This window comes from Pseudonaja textilis, chromosome 1 (genome assembly GCF_049901715.1).
Source record: "Pseudonaja textilis isolate UNSWEBS1 chromosome 1, rPseTex1.2, whole genome shotgun sequence".
NCBI lineage: Eukaryota > Metazoa > Chordata > Lepidosauria > Squamata > Elapidae > Pseudonaja > Pseudonaja textilis.
Window position 1 is genome coordinate 189,094,277 of NC_141990.1, and position 21,159 is coordinate 189,115,435.

At 40.2% G+C, this 21,159-nt stretch overlaps 1 protein-coding gene across 4 annotated transcripts in view; it reads left to right on the forward strand.

Moving 5' to 3' along the window:
- Nucleotides 1-21,159, forward strand: part of LRP2 (LDL receptor related protein 2) — a 141,607-nt gene that overhangs the window by 68,145 nt on the left and 52,303 nt on the right. For all 4 annotated transcript variants that reach the window (XR_015740757.1, XR_015740758.1, XM_087919977.1 and 1 more), the window contains exons 26-40: nt 246-494; nt 1,550-1,761; nt 2,125-2,309; nt 3,124-3,352; nt 4,077-4,254; nt 5,880-6,008; nt 8,026-8,192; nt 8,573-8,716; nt 8,860-8,969; nt 11,388-11,565; nt 13,319-13,532; nt 13,789-14,028; nt 15,763-15,951; nt 16,661-17,581; nt 18,397-18,562. Coding sequence is in view for 2 of the 4 variants with exons in the window: in XM_087919977.1 (XP_087776103.1) it covers nt 246-494; nt 1,550-1,761; nt 2,125-2,309; nt 3,124-3,352; nt 4,077-4,254; nt 5,880-6,008; nt 8,026-8,192; nt 8,573-8,716; nt 8,860-8,969; nt 11,388-11,565; nt 13,319-13,532; nt 13,789-14,028; nt 15,763-15,951; nt 16,661-17,581; nt 18,397-18,562 (3,511 nt within the window). In the remaining 2 variants the exon portion in view is untranslated. The remainder of the gene's footprint in view (nt 1-245; nt 495-1,549; nt 1,762-2,124; nt 2,310-3,123; nt 3,353-4,076; nt 4,255-5,879; nt 6,009-8,025; nt 8,193-8,572; nt 8,717-8,859; nt 8,970-11,387; nt 11,566-13,318; nt 13,533-13,788; nt 14,029-15,762; nt 15,952-16,660; nt 17,582-18,396; nt 18,563-21,159) is intronic.

Consider the following 21,159-nt stretch of genomic DNA (forward strand, 5'->3'; position numbering starts at 1 on the left):
CTCCCACCAATGTGGGAACTCTTCCCTCCAGCTCTAAGAGAAAGCCTGCACAATTACCATTATCGAATGTTCTATCTACTAAAGACTCACCCCTGTTTCATGGCCACATGGTATGTAGCATCAGCCTTGAATGTGGGCAGCAGTAACGTGTGGCGGGATCCATAGGATGGTTACTTGAAAGACTCATCTCATGAATTGAGGATAGGTGACCTATGTTCATATCACTCTCTCCCATTTATTTACAGACCAGGAGACCTGCTTGGATAATAATGCAGGCTGCACACATGGATGTATTCAAGGCCCTTTTGGAGCCCAGTGCTCCTGCCCTTTCGGCTACCAACTGGCCAACGATTCGAAAACCTGTGAAGACATGAATGAATGTGCCTCTCCTGGATTTTGTAGTCAACACTGCCACAATGAAAGGGGATCATTCAGGTGTTACTGTGATGATGGCTACATCTTAGAATCCAATGGAAAGACGTGCAAAGTAACAGGTGAAGGATACCCTAATTATAAGGTGATAGGTACACACACAAATGTATAATCATATCCTGGCTATTCTTACCCGGTTAGAGGCTGAAACATTGTCCACTCATCTGAATATAGGCCACTAGCACTAGCATATTCATAAGGCAGATTATCATGTTTACAAAATTAACTGCATCAGAAGTTATTGCGTGTTGAGTGCACAGATAATTATTTAACAATATGTTCGAAATGTCAAGATGTCCAGTTGCTAAAAAATTAACATAATCAGTGTCATATGCAAGTAAATATGTTTGCTTCAGGTAATCATATTACAGTGGGACCTGGAGCTTTTATGGCTCAGAAGGCATAGAACAATTGCTTAAGAAAAGAATGCTTGCACGATCAATTTCTGTCGTGAGCAAAACATTTACATATTTTGTTGTAGAACACAAGAGTCTGACCTAGACTGAATTGGCCTAATAATCCATCTAGCTCAGGGGTGTCAAACTTGTGTTGTTATGTGACATATCGTGGCTTTCCCCCCCTTCGCTAAACCGGGTGTGGGCTTGGCCAGCGTATGACACATCCAGCCTGTGGGCCGAGATATTGACAGCCCTGATCTAGCTCAATCTACAGCAATTGGCAGCGCTTTAGATTTCACAGCTCAGCTGGGAGGTGCCAGGTTTAAACCTGAGATTATTGGCATGCAGACTGTGTATTTAGCCCTCCGTTATACCAGTGGCCCCCAACCTTTTGGGCACCAGGGACTGGTCTCTGAGGTGAGAGGTTTTTCCACACACTGGAAGCGTGCTGCCTGCAACCCACAGATGGGGCTTCACTTATTTGCATGGCCTAGTTTCTGCATGCTGTGGACTGGTGCCAGTCCATGAACTGGGGTTTGGGGTCCCCTGCCCTATAGCATCATGAAATTATGGCTTTTTTTAATACTGCGTGTTAAATACTGTGTATTTAATGTATATACTATGCATTAAATGCATATATTATGTATGCCTTTATGAAATGGAATGCCCTCTAGATGTTGATAGTTTAAAGGTTTGTTTTTAATTGCCTGTTTTTGCAGAATCTGGGAATCTTCTCTTGATGGTGGCAAGCCGTAACCAAATTGTCGTTAATAACATAACTTCCCAGGCACAGCACATTTTTTCCCTGATTCAAGATGGAAGGAGCATTGTAGCTGTTGATTTTGATTCAGTGACTGATAGAATTTTTTGGTCTGATATCAGCCAGGACAAGATTTGGAGTGCTTACCAGAATGGAACAGATAGAAAAGTAGTAAGTTTCTTGCTGATTTAAGGCTAGTGATTGCATGTCGAAATTTTATGGAGCTCTAAGTACATCCAGAACTCACACTATAGCGGAGATAGCCTTAGTAAGCAATCCCTGTTTCCCGAGAATATGTTGATTTTGTTCATAAGTATTCATTTTAGACTAAGAATTAAAATTTTCTCCCCAGTGAATTGATAATATTTTAGAGAGATTGGAGAATTTCACTTTAATTAGTCTTGCCATGGAGGAGGAGGAGGTAAATAATACATGTTCTCATCTTTTATAAAATATAAGCTGACTTTAATCCTTTTCAGTAATAAAAGATTTTATAAGGATGTCAATATAACAGTTTTCCATGATTTTGTGCAGGTATTTGACAGTGGTGTCACAGTTACAGAAAGCATCGCAGTGGATTGGATAGGTCGCAATCTTTACTGGACAGACTATGTCTTGGAAACAATTGAAGTCTCCAGACTTGATGGAAGCCATAGGACTGTTCTGGTCAGTGAAAATGTGACGAACCCAAGAGGACTAGTCTTAGATCCCAGAACTGAGTAAGTTAAAAGAAAATGAACTTTAATATGAGGATTTTTAAACATTGGCTTTAAGCATACAGCATCTTGTAATTGTTGTCATGTTGTCATGTAGGATTATTGTAACATTATTGTAGGCATTCATGTTGCCAAATCACTTGATTGCATGTCATAACTTCATGGAACATTGGAGTACATTCAGATGCCACCTGTTGTCTTTGAGTTGTAGCAAAAATCTGGTGCACAGTTCAATTTATGATAGCAAATCACAGAATCACATCTAATTTGGGAACGAGAAGGTCCACTTATGCCACAAGGCCACCTTAACTCTACTCCATTGTAGAGCGGTGTCTTATGCAAGCAGAGAATGCTTTGCTGGTTGTCAATTTCGATAGTCCAATATGTTACAGCAGCATTAGCAACATTACAATTCCCATATTATAGATAGGGGACTAAATCTAAAGGGCCAGTTTGATTTAGTGGTTTAAGGCACCAAATTAGAAAGCCAGAGACTCTGAGTTCGGGTCCCACCTTAGTCATGAAAGCCACTTGGGTGACCCCTGGGCCAGACTCGGATCTCACCTCACCTCACAGTGTTGTTGCAGTGGGAAAAAGAAATAGGTGGAGGAAGGAGTATCAGATCTGCACACTGCTTTGAGTTGTTTGTAAAAAAAATAAAGGCAGGATATAAATTACAAAATAAATAAATAAATAAAAACTCTTGAGAAATAATGGCTTGCCTAATGCTGTACAGCGACAGGTGAGATGTGAACCAGGAACTTCCAGATGTATAGTGCTAAGCATCTTTCTACCATTAACCTGTTGTTTTTTGCAGTGGTCATGTGATGTTTTGGACAGATTGGGGTCAGAATCCCCGAATTGAAAGAGCAAGTATGGACGGCACGTTACGAACTACCATTGTCAGCAATAAGATCTATTGGCCCAATGGACTCTCCATTGACTATCCCAACAAACTGTTATATTTTGCGGATGCCTATCTTGACTACATTGATTTCTGTGATTATAATGGAAACAACAGGCGGCAGGTGGTGGCAAGTGACCTGGTATGAAAAAGAAATCAAATTAAAAAAAATGAAGAAATGGATAGCCAGTTTGTTCAAATATTTACTATCTAATAGCAACAGCATTTAGACTTATATACCGCTTTATGGTGCTTTACAGCCCTCTCTTAGTGGTTTACAAAGTCAGCATCTTGCCCCTAACAATCTGGGTCTTCATTTTACCCACCTCAGAAGGATTGGAAAGTTGAGTCAACCTTGAGCCTGGTGAGATTTGTTCTGCCCAAATTGCTGGCAGCTGGCAGTCAGCAGAAGTACCCTGCAGTACTGCACTCTAACCACTGCGCCAATGTTGCTCATCAAAATCATAATACCTGGTTTTGAACATTCTGTTGGCTGAAGCAGAAAATTTTCACAACTGAGAAGAACTGGAATCTTTGTCCCTCCGGGATAAATCCAGCTAGCTATCTAGTTTATTACTGCAGATTGTTAAGTGCTGGTATATAATCAGCACCTAAATTATATATATATATGACAGATCCATGTATAAAAAAAGTCCACAGCTTGTTGCCTAAATATAATGATGCAAAGCTGTTAACGTATGTTGTAAGCCATCTGTTGTGCCATAAACTTTCCTTTAGGTTTACTTCAGCAAGGCTAGGGAGATGCCTAGAAACCTTTATTTTCATATAACATGTCACTTCAGGATAACAATAGCAAGGACATTGAATGGTAATGGAAACTTTTATCCTTTTTTTAAAAAAAATAGATATTGCGGCATCCTCATGCACTCACTATCTTTGAGGATTTCATATATTGGACTGATCGATACACCCATCGAGTCATCCGAGCAAACAAATGGCATGGGAGAAATCAAACAGTAATGATCTATAATGTTCATCAGCCTCTAGGGATTGTGGCAGTTCATCGCGTGAAACAGCCTCCTGGTAAGATTGGTCAGCAAAAGCAGCAAACAGCTCAGTCTTAAAAAGCATTAAAAAAAAAGCAGAACTGCAATAACAAGCTCTTTAGTGCTTCATAACATGTGGTTTTTTTTCCCTTTTAAATATTAATGAGACTTGGATTTCTCCCAGTTTATAATGTCTGCCAATAAGTTGAAGCTGCTGATTGATAATAATTGCCTTCTGGTGCAATAATATAATAATATAAAATATCTGTATAAGTATATTTTTATACAGGACGTCAAAAGTTTTGTATTTGTGGTTGTGGCAACAGCAGGTTGTTGAGTGTCTGGAGTTGTGTAGATTGGTGCAAAGCACTAGAAAGGAATGTTTCCCTGTGGATTTTTGTGTGTGGATTTGTGTGTATATGAGTGGTGCGGTGGCCTAGAGGTGGAGCTCTTGTCTCACAATCAGGAGGCTGTGAGTTTGATCCTAGGTTGTTCACAATATGAACATATCTGCTGTGAACTCTGCATTGGCGACAGGAAGGGGATCCAGCCAGTAAACACTCAGCTCCATTCAGTTGCCCAGACTCCACCCATTACAGAGTCCTTAAAAAAATAATAATAATAATTTGTGTATGTACAGTCAACAACACTTTATTGTGTAATGAAAATAAACCATTTATACCTGCACACATAGATGGAGAAAACCTTTTGAGACACTGTTTGCGTCTTCCAAAAGACCTTTTCTGCTTAATGATTCAAGCACAAAGAATTTGTTTACACGATCTACTGTGAAGGCAATTCCTTTCCAATGCTTCACTTTTCCTAAGGTTTTTGTTTAACATCATTAGAAGGAGATGTTTTTCTTTCATATGAATTTCAAAAATTGACAGGGTAGAAAAATGGTGTGACTCCTGTTAAATGATATAATCCTCACTTCAAAACCTCCTGAAAGAACGTGTGCAGGAAACAGAAAAGAAACCGCAGCAAGTAGTGTTAACTCAATTAAACGGGTGGAAAAAAAGACAAGGGAAAAGGGAAAGTAGTTGTTTTCAGTGGGCCAGTTGGCACATCAAAATATTTAACTTCATTTTTTTGCATATGGACTCTTTACATCTACGTAAGAAAAAAGGCAGTTTGAAGTAGTGGTTAAGACCCAGGTTAGAAACTGGGAGACCATGAGTTCTAGTCCCACTTAAGGCACAAAGCCAGTTGGGTAACATTGGGCCAGTCACTTCCTTTAAGTCCTAGCAAGGAGCCAGGGGTAGATCACTGCTGAAAACCTTTGCCAAGAGAGCTGCAAGGGATTGGTCCAGTTTCTGAGAATTGAATACAATTGAATGAAAGGAGAAAAAAAAAAAATCTAAGGCGAACCTTTCCTGAACTCCTATGTTAAATCCCTACTACCTGGAAGAAGACATCCTCAACGATTTAGAGAAATAGTTAGATCCAAAGGGGAAAGAGATCTTAAACCGTGCTCATCTGAGTAGCTTTCTCCTAAGGAACCTACTCTTATCTCAAGAGAGACATCTCTGATTCTCTAGACATGCTACAAAACATCAAGATCAATACAGCGTGCAAAACTCAATGTCCCCTCAGGGACCTTGTCAAATGCTCAATTTTACTCACGATTTTGGTTCACAAGTGCTTTCATTTTTCTCCCAGGTATCAATTTCTGTGACCGATCCTACTGCAGTCATCTGTGTCTGCTTTCTTCATCGGGTCCCCAGTTTTATTCCTGTGCCTGCCCTTCTGGATGGACTCTCTCCCCGGATAATGTGAACTGCATGAGAGGTGGGACCATAAGACAGCTCTATTTGGGAATAAATAATCAGAAAGTGTGCTGAAGGATGTTTCCCAAACTGCAGAATGTAGGGAGGGGAAAACCACTCGCAATTCGATAGCTGGTGTAATCATTTCTGTATAGATCTTGTTATGATTTTATATTTTTTGCACTTGAATCAGAAGCACTGAGGCGCTTCCAGGTCGAAAGGATCAGCCTGGGGATGCCCAGTTGGGGGCTCCTTTCATGTTCCTGGCAGAAGCTGGAGTAAAGGATGTAGAGCTCAACCCCGCCCCACGGATGCTCTTGGGTCTCAAACGTGGGCTTGTTAGCTTCCTGCCCATTGTTTCAACCACTTGAGCCCCTGTGTATGGAGATATATGATGATGAAGGGGAAGAGGATTTTGCCTTTTTATGAAAGGAATGAAATGAGACAAAACTCTAAGAAGAAAGAATTACAAAGAAAAACATGGCTAACCATACATAATATGCGCTCTTAAGGAAAAATGCATCAAACAACCATAACCAGTACTTCTACCTGAAAGAATGTTGTTTACATTTTTCTGCATAATTGGATGATGGGATTGGAATACATTTACTCTCCATCCAGAGCAATTTTCAAAGCTTGTTGTTGTGCTAATTTTGGAGCTAATGAAAGATGTATTTTAGTTCATAAATAGGAAATTCTACAATTAATTAAGCTGCCAAGCAAAACCAGTATGTGACAGATATTTTATGCAGTAGATCTTGGGCTTTTGGGAATGATGTGGAAACTAAGGATGGAGTAGTTCCTCTTCTCAGTGAGTGTAGTTATCTAACCATGGACAATTTTACGTAAATTATACTTTAAAGCAAGAACTTGTTCTGTGATAGGAGGAACCATAGAAGAAGCCAGCACAGTCATTCAGACTTGGTCTTACATTTTCTGAAAATGTGCTATGATAAAACCATATTATGATTCATATTATGTGCTCAAGCACATCTAAGTTTCTATTGTAATGCTCTTACAAATTTGTGGGATTTCAGTGGGCCTGAAACTTAAGCTTCCAAACTGGAAAGTATAGTTTCCCTTTCTCTGACAGAAAGTCTTACTTTGCTGGTTTCAACCCAGTGGGATTTATTTGCAAGCAAACTTCCCAGGATTGCTTGGGAAAAAAATAGAGAAGAAATTGTAAATAACACTTTGTGATGCTGATGCTTTATGAAACACTGTTGTTGCCATTAATGATCTGTGGAAGGGAGGGGGGCCTACCTCCTGGAATTATTTATGATTCTTAAGATTTGCTTACATTATTTCATTTAAGTTCATCTATGGAAGCTCTGCCATACAGTGGTCTCATTTTTAAAAATTACTTTCTTTTCATAATTAATTGATGGAGCTCATATTGCAAACAGGGAATCATGGTGGAATTAAGTGATAGTGGAATTAGTTCCAAATAATGTTTCTGTTTGTGGCATTGATACTTCACCCTATAGACAACTTTGACATATGTTCATGTTTCCTATTATCATTGCATTAACCTGAATTCATATTTGAAATTAAGGGCCCCACGGAGAGAGAGAAATTGTGTGTTTCTGGAGTTTTCAGCATACTATATAAATACCCAGTTGTGATGCTTGCAGGTGAAGAATATACTGCTGAATCATATGAAGTGTTAGAAGATGTTTATGACTCTTTTGCATGGCTCCTTGAATACAGATGTTCTGTAAGACTGACTGATTTTAAATTATGGTGAGAAGGAGAGGAAGGAATCATAGTTCAAAGGCAGAGAATAAGTTTTGCCTGTGGAGACTTCCGATTCTGCCTTTGTTAGACAAACTCAAAAGATCTCCATTTAGAGAGCTGTACTTAGTCACTGGTACAAGTTACTGTTTAATGTATTTAAATGTATTTGGGAAAGCATCATGAAGACATGCTGTTCTTTTGATCGAATACATCTGGACTATGGGAAACCACAGCATTCTGTTTTGCTATCTGCAGGAAATATGTAAGAATAACATTCTGCTTTTTGTGGTGTTGCTTTACAGTGGAAAAGCCATTCCTTATAGCTGTAAGAGATAGCATCATTTATGGTATATCTCTGAACCCTGAGGAGAAATCCAACGATGCCATGGTCCCAATAGCAGGAGTTCAGAATGGATATGATGTTGACTTCGATGATTCAGAACAGATGATCTACTGGGTTGAAAATCCGGTAAGTATACTTGGTTATTTAGAACAGCCATTCATTGTAAAGACTCTGCTCTGATATTTTTGTTTTCTGTCCCATCTCTGTTTTGGATTAAGAATTAAAGAGTAAAATCATACTGTACCTATGAATTCTTACCTCAAGAATAAGTTAAATGGATGCTATATCTATATAGACTAAACCTACTTAGGATCACATTGTGTCTTTATAACTTTCATGAGGTACTTTTGATTGTTATAGTTCAAGTAATGAAAACAGATATTCTTCTTTAGAATTCAGGATAGTCAGTGATGCTATCCTGCTAGGAAAAGAAGGGCAGTGATTTCCCCCCCTCTGGCTGATTCCAAATCATGGTGTTGTATTCTCACTTTTTTTTTATCCTGAAGGGTGAAATTCATAGGGTGAAGTCAGATGGCACAAACAGGACAATCTTTGCCCCAGCTGCTGTTATTGGTACTCCAACGGGCCTGGCTTTAGATTGGATATCTGGAAACCTGTACTATACTAACCCTTCAACACAATCCATTGAGGTAAGCCTTCAATTTCCAGCAAGGCATGCATTTCTATTTAATCCCATGACATCCCCCAGGCACCAATCAGCATACAAATCGTTTAGCATAATTCCCCTGCCTTCATTTCTGCTCCATGTAACCAAATCTCATGAATTCTAAAGGTATTGACGCTCCGCAGAGAAACCATCTACCGAAAAACTTTGATTACCAATGATGGTTCTCCTAAAGGATCTGGAAAGCCACTCGGTTTAACTGTTGATCCTGCTCGAGGGTGAGTTCAGTGCATAGTTTCTGGAGTTGTTTAAAATGAACTAAGATACTATTACTTTTTTTTTTTAAAGCTTTTTGGTCCTACAGTCCTTCTGTAAAATTAGGTTCAGTGGCTCTGGGAAGAATTGTTTTCTAAATAATAAACCTTCCAGCTGGAGGGAATGAATGATAAGTAGAGATGCTCCTATGTTGGTGAGAAACTTTGCTATTGGTGCTAGATTATTTCTTCTGCTGAAGGTCTGATGCGCTTAATGGACATAATCCATCATGAGCCGCAGTGGCACAGTGGTTAGAGTGCAATACTGCAGGTTACTTCTGCTGAACTGCCGGCTGCCTGCAATTTGGCAGTTCAAATCTCATCAGGCTCAAGGTTGACTCAGCCTTCCATCCTTCCGAGGTGGGTAAAATGAGGACCCAGATTGTTGGGCCCAATATGCTGTCTCTGTAGACCAGTGGTGTCAAACTTGATTTCATTGAGGCCCGCATCAGGGTTGTGTTTGACCTCAGCAGGCCAGGGGGGCATGGTCAGGATGGGCAAGGCCAGCTCGAAGTCATTCGGGTCTGGGGCGCCTGTGGTGACCTGAGTGCTCTGCCAGTGAAAATGGGCTGCTAAGCTGCGTTTTCAGTTGCGACAATGTCCTGAGTGCTCTGCCACAGAAAATGGAGCTCAGGAAGGCTATACATGGACCTCCTGAGCTCTGTTTTTTTGGTGGCAGGGGCACCACGGGCTGGTCCTTTGCTGTTTCCAAGGTGCCACCACGGGCTGGTCTTTGCTGTTTCCAAGGTGCCACCACGGGCTAGATCCAGGCCCCGGGCCTTGAGTTTGGCATCCCTGCTATAAACCGCTTAGAGAGGGCTGTAAAGCACTGTGAAGTGGTATATAAGTCTAAGTACTATTGCTATTGCTATCCTGTGCTGCTAGGGTTTCTGACACCACAACACATTGGACCTTTAAAAATGACCCTGATTCCCTCAAAAGGAACCAGGAACAAGCTGTCTCCTTACTCCCATTTCAAACTGGCAGAGCTTTCCTTTCCTTTAACTGGGACGAGAGGAGGAATTTTGAATCTTAAACTGCTTCCATGGCTATATTTGTTTTATAGTGTTCTGGATTTTTGCCCTTTTGCCTTCCTTCCTTCCTTACTATGTCTTCTGAGTTGTCTCTAAATCCTACTAAGAGTTATTTCTATGTTTATATTTACATTTATTCACATAGCCTAATGTTTATCTTTAGCGTAAAACGTATAATATCTTGCCTTACATTAGGACCAACAAATTGCTCAGAATTTAGTAATGTTTTCTTTATGTAGTTTTCTATTAGACTAGTAATAAATGGCTGTTTAATTTGGTTGGTTTTTTGCAACTTATGCTAACCGAACTTCTGGGTTGGCTTTACCAAATGTATGTTGCCTTTGTTTCTCCTGCAACAATGGTGAGAGGAAGTTGCTCCTTCCATAGTCTTTTGGTCAAACTACTTCTGGCCTTTGTGGTGATGGTTCCAAGTGAGTTGACTTTGTTCACTCTTTGCTTTTTACAGTGATGAGTAATCAACAGATCTTTTTTCTTCACCCAAACTAAAAAGGAAGCCTTTGCGAAACCTCTTTGTCCTTGTTCTTTACCAAGAACTTTAAGGAGAAAAAAGACTATTAAATCTTGGAAGATTGAATGAGGATATCATGGCCTATCTCTAAAATGTGATCCAGAGCTTCTTCACAAATATGCCTAAATAATGGCTTATGGTTAATATCCACAGCAGCTACAATTCTGATTCAGCTGTATACCTATCTTTGTGTGATAAAATTGAACAGCGATTGTGGTTTATATAAACTTGACCATTTCTTAGAGGGCAAATGCATGCTTGCTTCCTCAGAGTAGGCTCGTGCATACAACCACTTGTATATTTGCACAGATCCAAAAAGAAGCCCTAGTGATCTCAGTAAATTTTAACATTAAGTAGTAGGGACGCGGTGGCTCTGTGGCTAAGACACTGATCTTGTCAATCAGAAAAGTCAGCAGTTCGACGGTTCAAATCCTTAGCACCACATAATGGAGTGAGCTCCTGTTACTTGTCCCAGCTTCTGTCAACCTAGCAGTTCGTAAGCACATAAAAAATGCAAGTAGAAAAATAGGGACCACTTTGGTGGGAAGGTAACAGTGTTCCGTGCGCCTTTGGTGTTTAGTCATGCCAGCCACATGACCATGGAGATGTCTTTGGACAGTGCTGGCTCCTCAGCTTTGTAACGGAGATGAGCACTGAGCCAGAAATGACTAGCACATATGTGCGAGGGAAACCTTCACCTTTATATAACAGCAGTCTTTGAATTATTCTCCCAATGCCCATGTGTTTTGATTAATAAGAGCATGATAAATTCACCATACCTTCCCTGTTTTTTGATTGCCAAAATAACATGTGTTGCAGGAAATTGTATTGGACAGACCAAGGGACAGACAGTGGGATTCCAGCAAAGGTTGCCAGCGCAAACATGGATGGGTCTGATATCAGAACTCTCTTCACGGGTAATCTAGACCATGTCGAGTTTATTACCATTGATATCAAGGAGCAAAAGCTGTATTGGCCAGTCACAAGCACTGGAGTGGTACGTATTCAGAAGTGTCCCTACACATCTTTGCCTGCCAGTAATCTGCAGCTTAAATATAGAAGGGCTACATGCCTTAAAGCAGGAACGATCAGAAGACGGATGGTAGGGCAAAGAACAGATCGACTTACACACAGTCAGAATGTACTCAGTGGGGTTGCCAGAATTGCAAAAGCTTCAGGCAAGTTACTCTCAACAGGTTGCCTAAATGGTTTTTGAATTTCTTTTGGTAGTAAATATTTCTGGTTATTAAGTGTTCAAACAAATCCAAAAGCTACTTCAGATTTCCCATTTCTTTGTACAAATAAATAGCATCTATTTTCACTTCCCACAACATTAAAAGGGCAGGGGAAACAGCTTCATCAAGAAGAAACACAGATATGTATAAACAAGGATGTCGCTAAATGTCCATGAAGATTCTCAGTCATCCAGATCATGGTTGTCCCAAAGGGGCATTTTTCAAGAGGCAACTGGACTTTCTGGTTTTTCTTTGAAGACGTTTCGCTTCTCATCCAAGAAGCTTCTTCAGCTCTGACTGGATGGTGGGGAAGACAGAAGCTTGTTCACCACAAGGATGAAATACCCAGGCACAAACTGAGCAACATGGTAAATGCAGTACAATGCAGTGAGCCATGTGCAGATCTGTACATTGGGAAAACAAAACAACCATTTCATAAACACATGGCACAACTTAGGAGAACAAACACATCAGTACTAGATTCAGCAGTCTACCTGCATTTAAAAGACACAGGCCACTCTTTTAAAGACAACAAATCCATATTTTGGACAGAGAGGATTGCTGGTTTGAAAGAGGGGTCAAAGAAGCCATCTATGTCAAAATTGAATAGTCCTCTCTCAACAGAGGATCTCCAATCTACAACACACTCCTTTCAACAGTACCAAGAAGGCTCCACTCCAGAGGTGGTATTCAGCAGGTTCTGACCAGTTCTGGAGAACCGGTAGCAGAAATTTTGAGTAGTTCAGAGAACCGGCAAATACCACCTCTTGACTGGAGATTTTACAGTATCCTTCCCCTGCCACGCCCACCAAGCCACGCCCACAGAACCAGTAGTAAAAAAAATTGAATCCCAACACTGCTCCATACCCATTTGCAGTACTTAGGTGACCCTGATGATGGAGATAAATCTCCAAGTGATTTTAATGGCCCGCTAAAAGAATGCAAATGTCCAGCTGTCTGCAAGGAGTATAAATCCTACCATCCAGTCACAACTGAAGAAGCTTCTTGGATGAGAAGCGAAACATTGTCAAAGAAAAACCAGAAAGTCCAGTTGCCTCTTGAAAAAAGCATCTTTGATGTAAAGAAGGATGTAAAGAAAACTGACATTCATCCAGTGTGGCTGATAGAATGATGCAAATCCTTTGAAAATGGAATTTCAGAATGTGCAGGCATCCAGGCCCCTCTCCCAGTCATGTCTTTTCCCAGTATCACACATCTACTTCAGAAGGTGCTATACTTTCCGACTGACCTTTCAAAGGAATTGCATCATCCCAGTGCTAACTTGACCTGAAATGTTGCTTCCATTTATCTTTACTAATTTTTTAAGGAATGAGATGACATTGGGAGTGGGTTGTGGAAAAGTCTCTTCTTTCTTAGTTTCTCAAGACAGGCAAGGGAAAAGAGAAATCATGATCAAACCTCAGGTCTGTCTTTTAAGATACGAGTTTACAATTTGTACTCATAAAGTGCCGGTTCTGCTTTTACTCGCGGTGTTCAATTTTGATCCTCTTCTAGATCGAACGAGGGAATGTGGATGGTACGAATCGGATGACTTTGGTTGTTCACCTCTCTCACCCATGGGGATTGGCTGTCTATGGTTCTTTTCTCTACTACACTGACCGGGATTATGAAGTCATTGAACGGGTTGACAAGTCAACCGGAGCAAACAAAGTGGTGTTGAGAGACAACATTTCCGGGCTAAAATGTCTCCGGGTGTATTACCGAGATGGTAAGTATATAACAAGCCTTCAAAAATCCTTTCACGTGCTCAGCGTTTTGAGCTGATTTTATGTTCAATATAAAGGGAGGAAAAAAAAAACCTCTTCATTTTAAAGCCAGAACTCCTACACATTGGAGCTTTCATTCAATTATATTTATCCCACCAATATAAGTCCAATTAACTCCAATTAGCTCATTCAATTCAAATCTCTCCCTCGAGTTTATCCTCATGGAGTAAATCTTTTTTCTATCTCTCCCTGTTTTAGATTCTGCAGGCTCCTCCAATGGCTGCAGCAACCAAGTTGGGACTTGTCAGCATTTCTGTCTGCCTTTGCCTCGAGGCTTCTTCTCTTGTGCCTGCGCTACCGGCTTTCAACTCAATTCTGATAATAGGACCTGCTCTCCATACAGTTCCTTTGTCGTTGTTTCCATGCTGTCTGCAATTAAAGGATTTAGTTTAGAGACATCTGATCACTCTGAAGCTATGGTGTCCTTGGCAGGAAGAGGTGGGTAAACTTTTGAGGGGAGAACTGCAACCTCTTAGCTTTCTGACCGAATCTCCCTCTTGAGAGGTGACTCATTTATGGCACAGAGCTTGCAAAATGTGTATATGTATTTTTGACTGTGGTTGGAACTGTAGTAGCTCAAGACATTTGGTGTTTAGTCATGCTGGCCCCATGACCATGGAAACGTCTTCGGACAGCCCTGACACAAAGCAGAACTATGTAAATCTAGGCAAAACCCATTTCAGCTAAGAACGTTAGATAGGAATCAACAAAGAAGGAGGGCCTGGTGACTGAAGGGCAAACATTGGCTTTCATGAGACATTGAGGTTAGTGAAACTAATGGCTTTAAATGCACTTTATTAAATTTCTGCAAAAGATCAGATTTAAAAAAGGAAAAGGAAAAAAGAATCCAGGGAAAAATAGACAAGGGGAAGGTACAGAAGAATAAAGAAAGGAGAAAAGAAATATTTTTTAAAAAATTCTTTTTTAACTTCCAACTTTCTTCAATACAGTTACACGTAAAAGCTATATTAACATTTTGATCTAAAATTCAATATTACACAGTATTTATATGATCATAAACATTTCTAAGTCTCAAATCCCCAAATTAATATAAGGTAAAGGTAAAGACTGCCCTTGCACATACGTGGTAGTCGTTTCCGGCTCTAGGGGGTGGTGCTTATTTCCATTGCAAAGCCGAAGAGTCAGCACTGTCCAAACACGTCTCCATGGTCATGTGGCTGGCATGACTAAACCCCGAATGTGCACGGAACGCTGTTACCTCCCCACCAAAGTGGTCCCTATTTTTCTACTTGCATTTTTACATGCTTTTGAATTGCTAAGTTGGTAGCAGCTGGGACCAGTAACGGGAGCTCAGTCCGTTACGCAACGCTAGGGATTTGAACCACTGAACTGCCAACCTTTCTGACTGACAAGCTCAGCGTCTTAGCCACTGAGCCACTGCGTCCCTTAAAAAAAATGATATAGCATTAATTTAAATATCTTTTTTGAATATTTTTATTCTTAAAAAAAAGAAACAATGAAGTAGTGGAACTGCTTTTTTCCCCCAATGGATCATCCAGTTCCAACAGGTAATATTATTATTATTATTATTGTTGTTGTTATTAATAATAATAATAATAATAATAATAATAATAATAATAATAATAATAATAATAATGATGATGATGATGCAATCCTTTACATGTCTGCTTAGAAGTAAAGTATTTACTTTTAGGCATATCCACTTTGAATTGTAAAGTAAAGAGTTTTCGCTTTCTGGTCCAAGTTGAAAAATGGTTCCTAATCATATAAAAACCCTGTTGGATTATTTTAGATTCCAATATAAGGCTAATACTGAGGGGATTACTCTACCCAATATTGTAAAGTCTGATTCAGCAATGTTATGGGTTGATTTTTAGGACGATGGGCAGTTGTTACAGAACTGTAATGGTGAAGTGGGGGGGACCCAATTGGTCCATTTTTAATATGGGAGGGTTGTGGTTTTCTCCCATTAGTGAATAGGACATTAATTGTCACATTTCTATCGTTTCTGTTCTCATCCCAAATCAAGGGACTGATGATTTCATATTAAATTTTAGGAATGTTTTAGAGGATTTTAAAGGATGCTAAGCAAAGGGTCGGGGGTTTGATGGAAATCCTACCTCCACATATGTCTATTAGAATGGTGAAATTAAAAATAAACAACATGTTTCCTTAATCCTAATCTTGCAGGGAGAAATGCATTGCATGTAGATGTTCACATGCCTTCAGGTTTCATTTTCTGGTGTGACTTCAGCAGCCGAGTTCCATCCCAGAATGGAATTCGTAAAATCAAGCCAGATGGCTCCAATTTTATGAATGTTGTCACAAACGGGATAGGATTTAACGGGATTCGTGGCATTGCCATTGATTGGGTAGCAGGTCAGTAACATTAACAGCATGGTTGATGGAATTTGCCTTTTAGAAATCTTTAAACTTGAACATCATGTGATATTAAGACCATCTCTTTACTCTGAGTGCAATTTCACTGAAATTAATAGGATTATCTCCCAAATATTAAACTGAAGTTATGGATATTACCCTGGCCTTTTCAATGAATTATCCAAAGTATATGTAAGAACATGATGATGTGGAATAGCTTCAATCGGTTCTGTTGATCTTCTAGAACAGGAGAGTCAAATGTGTGGGCCGGATCCGTCACGCACAGGCCATGCCCACCCCAGCACCACAAAGGGGAAAAAAATGTTGTGATACATCACATGATGGCAACGTGATGCGGCAAATTTGACACCCATGATCTAGAAAATCCTTATTTTTCCATCTGGGGCAAGGCAGTGGGGAAGTTATTCAATCATGGTTGAGGAAGTATGTAAAATTTAGCCATGTAAATCAAACTTAGCAAAGCCACTTCAAACCATGTTAATTTATTGTTAATGCTTAAACATGTTTTGACATTTAGACATTATATTTGTTATTAAGTCAATTTAAACTATACATATGTCTGCATAGGAGCTAAATTGCAGGGTTTTTCTTAAAGTTTCTATCTTATCATCATATAACTATATCAATTATATATTATTATATATAATAACACAATTCAGTGTTTTTCAATTTATTTTGCTGTATGCAGGAAACCTCTATTTTACCAATGCATTCTTGACTGAAACGTTTATTGAAGTTCTGCGTTTAAATACCTCTCATCGACGAGTGCTTCTTAAAACCACAGTGGATATGCCACGACATATAGTAGTCGATCCCAAGAACAGATACCTCTTTTGGGCAGATTACGGACAAGATCCCAAAATAGAGCGTGCGTTTCTTGACTGCAGCAACAGGACCGTGTTAGTGTCTGAAGGAATTGTCACACCACGAGGTTTAGCAGTCGATCATAGCACTGGCTACATTTATTGGGTGGATGATTCCTTAGACATGATTGCAAGAATTTCTCGTGATGGTGGCGAGCCTGAAATTATCCGCTATGGCAGCCGTTACCCAACACCGTATGGCCTCACTATTTTTGAAAACTCTATCATTTGGGTGGATAGGAACTTGAAAAAAATCTTTCAAGCCAGTAAAGAGCCAGGAAATACCGAGCAGCCAATGGTTATAAGAGACAACATTGATTGGTTGAGAGATGTGACTATTTACAATAGCCATTACCAGTCATTGGCCCCTGCAGATGTCAACTACAATCCATGCCTACAGAATAACGGAGGCTGCGATCACCTGTGCTTTGCACTTCCTGATCTGCAAACACCAAAGTGTGGCTGTGCATTTGGATTGCTGGGAAGTGATGGGAAGAGGTGCTTTATTTCAACAGATAATTACTTGATCTTTGCTTTGGAGAATGCCCTTAGAAGCGTGCACCTGGATCCTGAAAATCACAGCCCTCCATTCCAGACAATGACTGTATCAAGGATTGCGGTCGCTCTGGACTATGACAGTGCAAACGGTTTAATATATTTCACCCAAAGTTCTTCGACAGGCCCAGGAAGAATCAGCTCTATCAGTATCTATTCTGGAAGTAGTAATCCCACAGTAATAGCATCGGGTAAATATCAGAATTCAGAATTTAGCTAAGGTAACTTATAGGCCAATCTTTGATATGCGTTTCTCATATAGCACATGCATTTTCTAAGAACATAGAACCAAGTATTCATTCAGAAGAATATCCAAAGTGTATATCAGATTGTAGACTACTTCTTGGAAGGTATTTTGCAGGAGTTATTGAAAGTATGATTAACAGGAAGGAAAATTAATAATATTCAGTTAGTTGTGAACCTCAGCATGTTTACCTGAGTAAATGCCATTGAAATTTGTTTCATACATCTAGGCCCTAGTGATTCATTTTATGATAAATTAACAATTTGTATTGCCTTTTATTGAAACTTTAAACCTTTCCTCAGCCAGAACATTACTCCAAGATGAGTTAAGAATTATGTAAAAACACCACAAACCTAAATACTAATTTGGCATGGAATTAGGTCATTGCAGCTTCAGGCAAATGAGCTTTCTGCTAGACAAAATGCTTTGGACTGCATTGCTTATTTGAGTATTGGCACTAGTAATATGTAGCCGCTAATCTTCAGTTTACTTGCTTTTTTTTTGAAAATGAAGTTTGCAAGGGCAGTGCATTTCAAAATACAGGAAGTGTAGAAGCTGTTAAGGTGCCTTCATCTCAATCCAGTGACACAGTTTCTTCTTCTTCTTTTGCCATGGGATAAAAACCTTCCTGTTTGATTCAGCACAATTTCCCCCTAGGAACTAGAAAAGAAGAAGGTATTTTGTAAAAAGTTTTCATTGCTAGGATGATTTTCATGCTCAGAACTTTTTTGTTCACTGTTGTCCTGTTTGATACTTCTCAAGATTTGGGAGCTCCAGATGGCATTGCCTTTGACTGGATCAACAGCAGACTTTATTACAGTGACTATCGCAATCAGACCATCAGTTCAATGGCTGTGGATGGATCTAATCGTTCGGTAGTGGCTCGTGTCCCACGGCCAAGGGCCATTGTCTTGGATCCTTGCCGAGGGTAAGTTGCCCATGCTGCATAATGAAACATGTATCTGTTTCCACTACAGCCTTTCTTTCTCACTTCAACTTCCCAACCATAACAAGGCAATTAATAATGAATGAATGAATGAATGATAAATGTTCCAATTAGTAACTAGAAATACTCTATTATACCTTGTGTACAGATTCTTTTTTTTTAGAATGCGTTCTTAGGCAGTGCATTCTTAGAACCTTGAGTTGGCTGGAAGGCACCCTTCCTTCTCCCATGGAGCTAAGAATAGAATAAAATAGAATAGAATTCTTTATTGGCCAAGTGTGATTGGACACACAAGGAATTTGTCCTGGTGCAAATGCTTTCAGTGTACATAGAAGAAAAGATACATTCGTCAAGAGTCAAGAATCATAAAGTACAACACTTAATAATAGTCATAGGGTACAATAAGCAATCAAATCATACTAGGAAACAGTCAATGTAAATCATAAGGATACAAGCGACAAAGTTACAGTCATACAGTCACAAGTGGGAGGGGATGGGTAATAAGGAGTGATGAGAAGATTAACAGTAATAGGAGTGCAGACTTTCTATATAGTTGGATAGTAGGTCCAACTAAGTAGGTCTGTCTATCCTTCAAAGAAAAGAGAAGAACATAGCTCTGCCATAGCAAAACAGCTTGCATTGTGCGTAGGAGCCGGGTAGTAGTATGGAGCTTCCTCTCCCTGTTGCCCAATGCCTCCTTTTAATGAAGGATCTTCCTCTGATCAAGGAGGATGGTCATAGGCATAATTATTGCTGCTGTATTGTTTTCACAGTTTGTCAGCGCTACATAAGAGACCAAACTTAAGAAACCAAACACCATATAGATCAAATTACTTTTGTTGGAATAACTGTAATAGTGGAATCTTGCAAGTCTGAATGTACTTTCCTCCTCTCTATTTTATCTTTGCATGAACTAAGGAGAGGTCTGAAACATTTTCTCAAATTAGTTTCACGGAACAGACACAATTCCTGCTTATCTGACCAATGGCTTTGTAGTCATTCTTTCTCTGGTCCTTCAAGACCATTCTCTAGACCAGGGGTCTCAAACTCAATTTCATTAAGGGCCACATCAGGGTTGTATTTTACCTCAGAGGGACAGGTGGGCGTGGCCAGCTCAATGTCACTTGTGCTGGGGGCATCTGTGGCCCAAACACTCTACCAGTGAAAATGAGCTCCCAAGCTCCATTTTTGGCTGCAACCATTGCTGTTTCCAAGGCAGCTCCATGGGTCAGATCTAAGCACCCTGTGGGCCAGATCTGCTCCCTGGGCCTTGAGTTTGACACCCCTGCTCTAGATTCTCCACACAATGGCATAGGTGAAGGTCCATGAAAGCCTCTTTCCAACTGACCACACCTTAAGGAAAATCAAAGGGGAAAAAATAAAGCAGGATGTAGCAGGAAAATGAGATTGTGATAGACAGAAGAGCAGCTGGGCAACACTCAAGGAGTCAGAATGTCCATTCATCATTATTTTCCAAATAAGCAATACTGATTTTTTTCTTGGTCATCGCACCTTCTAGTTTGTCATTCAGTTAGGAGAACAAAAATGCAGGGAATTTCACTCTTTATCTTGTGCTGTGAGTGTGAATCAGAGGACTTGAACCACCATGCGTTAATTTCAGATATCCAATCTTTAAGAGGCTTTGCATAATGCACAGTGTGAATTTTTTTCAGTGTTGTCAAACAGTCATTTCTTTGTAGCTTGATTATAATTTAATTTAGGGCAAAGGTGTCATTGTCTGTGACTGTTGGTGTTAGTGGGTAGCCTATTGTGAACCCCTACTCTATATTTACTTCCTGTTTATAGTATGGTTTAGGACAGTGGTGGCTAACCTTTTTGGGCTCCTGTGCCAAAAATTGCAAGCACGCTAGCATGCCTGTACTTGCGTGTCAGCACCCAGAATGCAATGTGCCCCCCCTACCCCAACCCCTGTGCATGCGGGCGCAATCCCCACCCCCACCCCCTTACCTACACTGTACCTCACAGCTGATTTTTTGCTGGTTTGAGGCCTTTTGGGGCGTCCCAGAGGCTTGGAAAAAGCCTCTGCAAAGCTTCTCAGCTGAATTACAGGCCCGTTTCATCACTTTACAGGAAGTGACAAAAAGGGCTTATAATTCGGCCTGAGAAGCCTTGCAGAGGCTTTTTCCAAGCCTCTGGGAGACCCCAAAAGGCCTCAAACCAACTGAAAAAAAAATCAGTTGTGAGATGTGGGCATGCAGTGAGGTAAGTTTGCCTGCAACTTGCGTGCCAGCACAAATGGCTCTGTGTGCCACTTGTGGCACGTGTGCCATAGGTTCGCCATCACGGGTTTAGGATCAAGCTGGGTGTATCCTCAACCATGTTTGAAAAGTGCAATATTCTGCCCATTTGCCCCTGAATAGTATTTAGGGGAAACATTATGGTGCAGTTCATACAGTGAAGGCATTGGAAAAACCAGTGAAGCCCTTTTGCTCTCCCTATCTTTACTTGTAGATGTAAGAGCAGTGGTTAGAATGCAGTATTGCGGTTGACTCTGCCCACAGTCAGGAGTTCGATCTTAACCAGCTCAAGGTTGACTCAGCCTTCCATCCTTCCAAGAT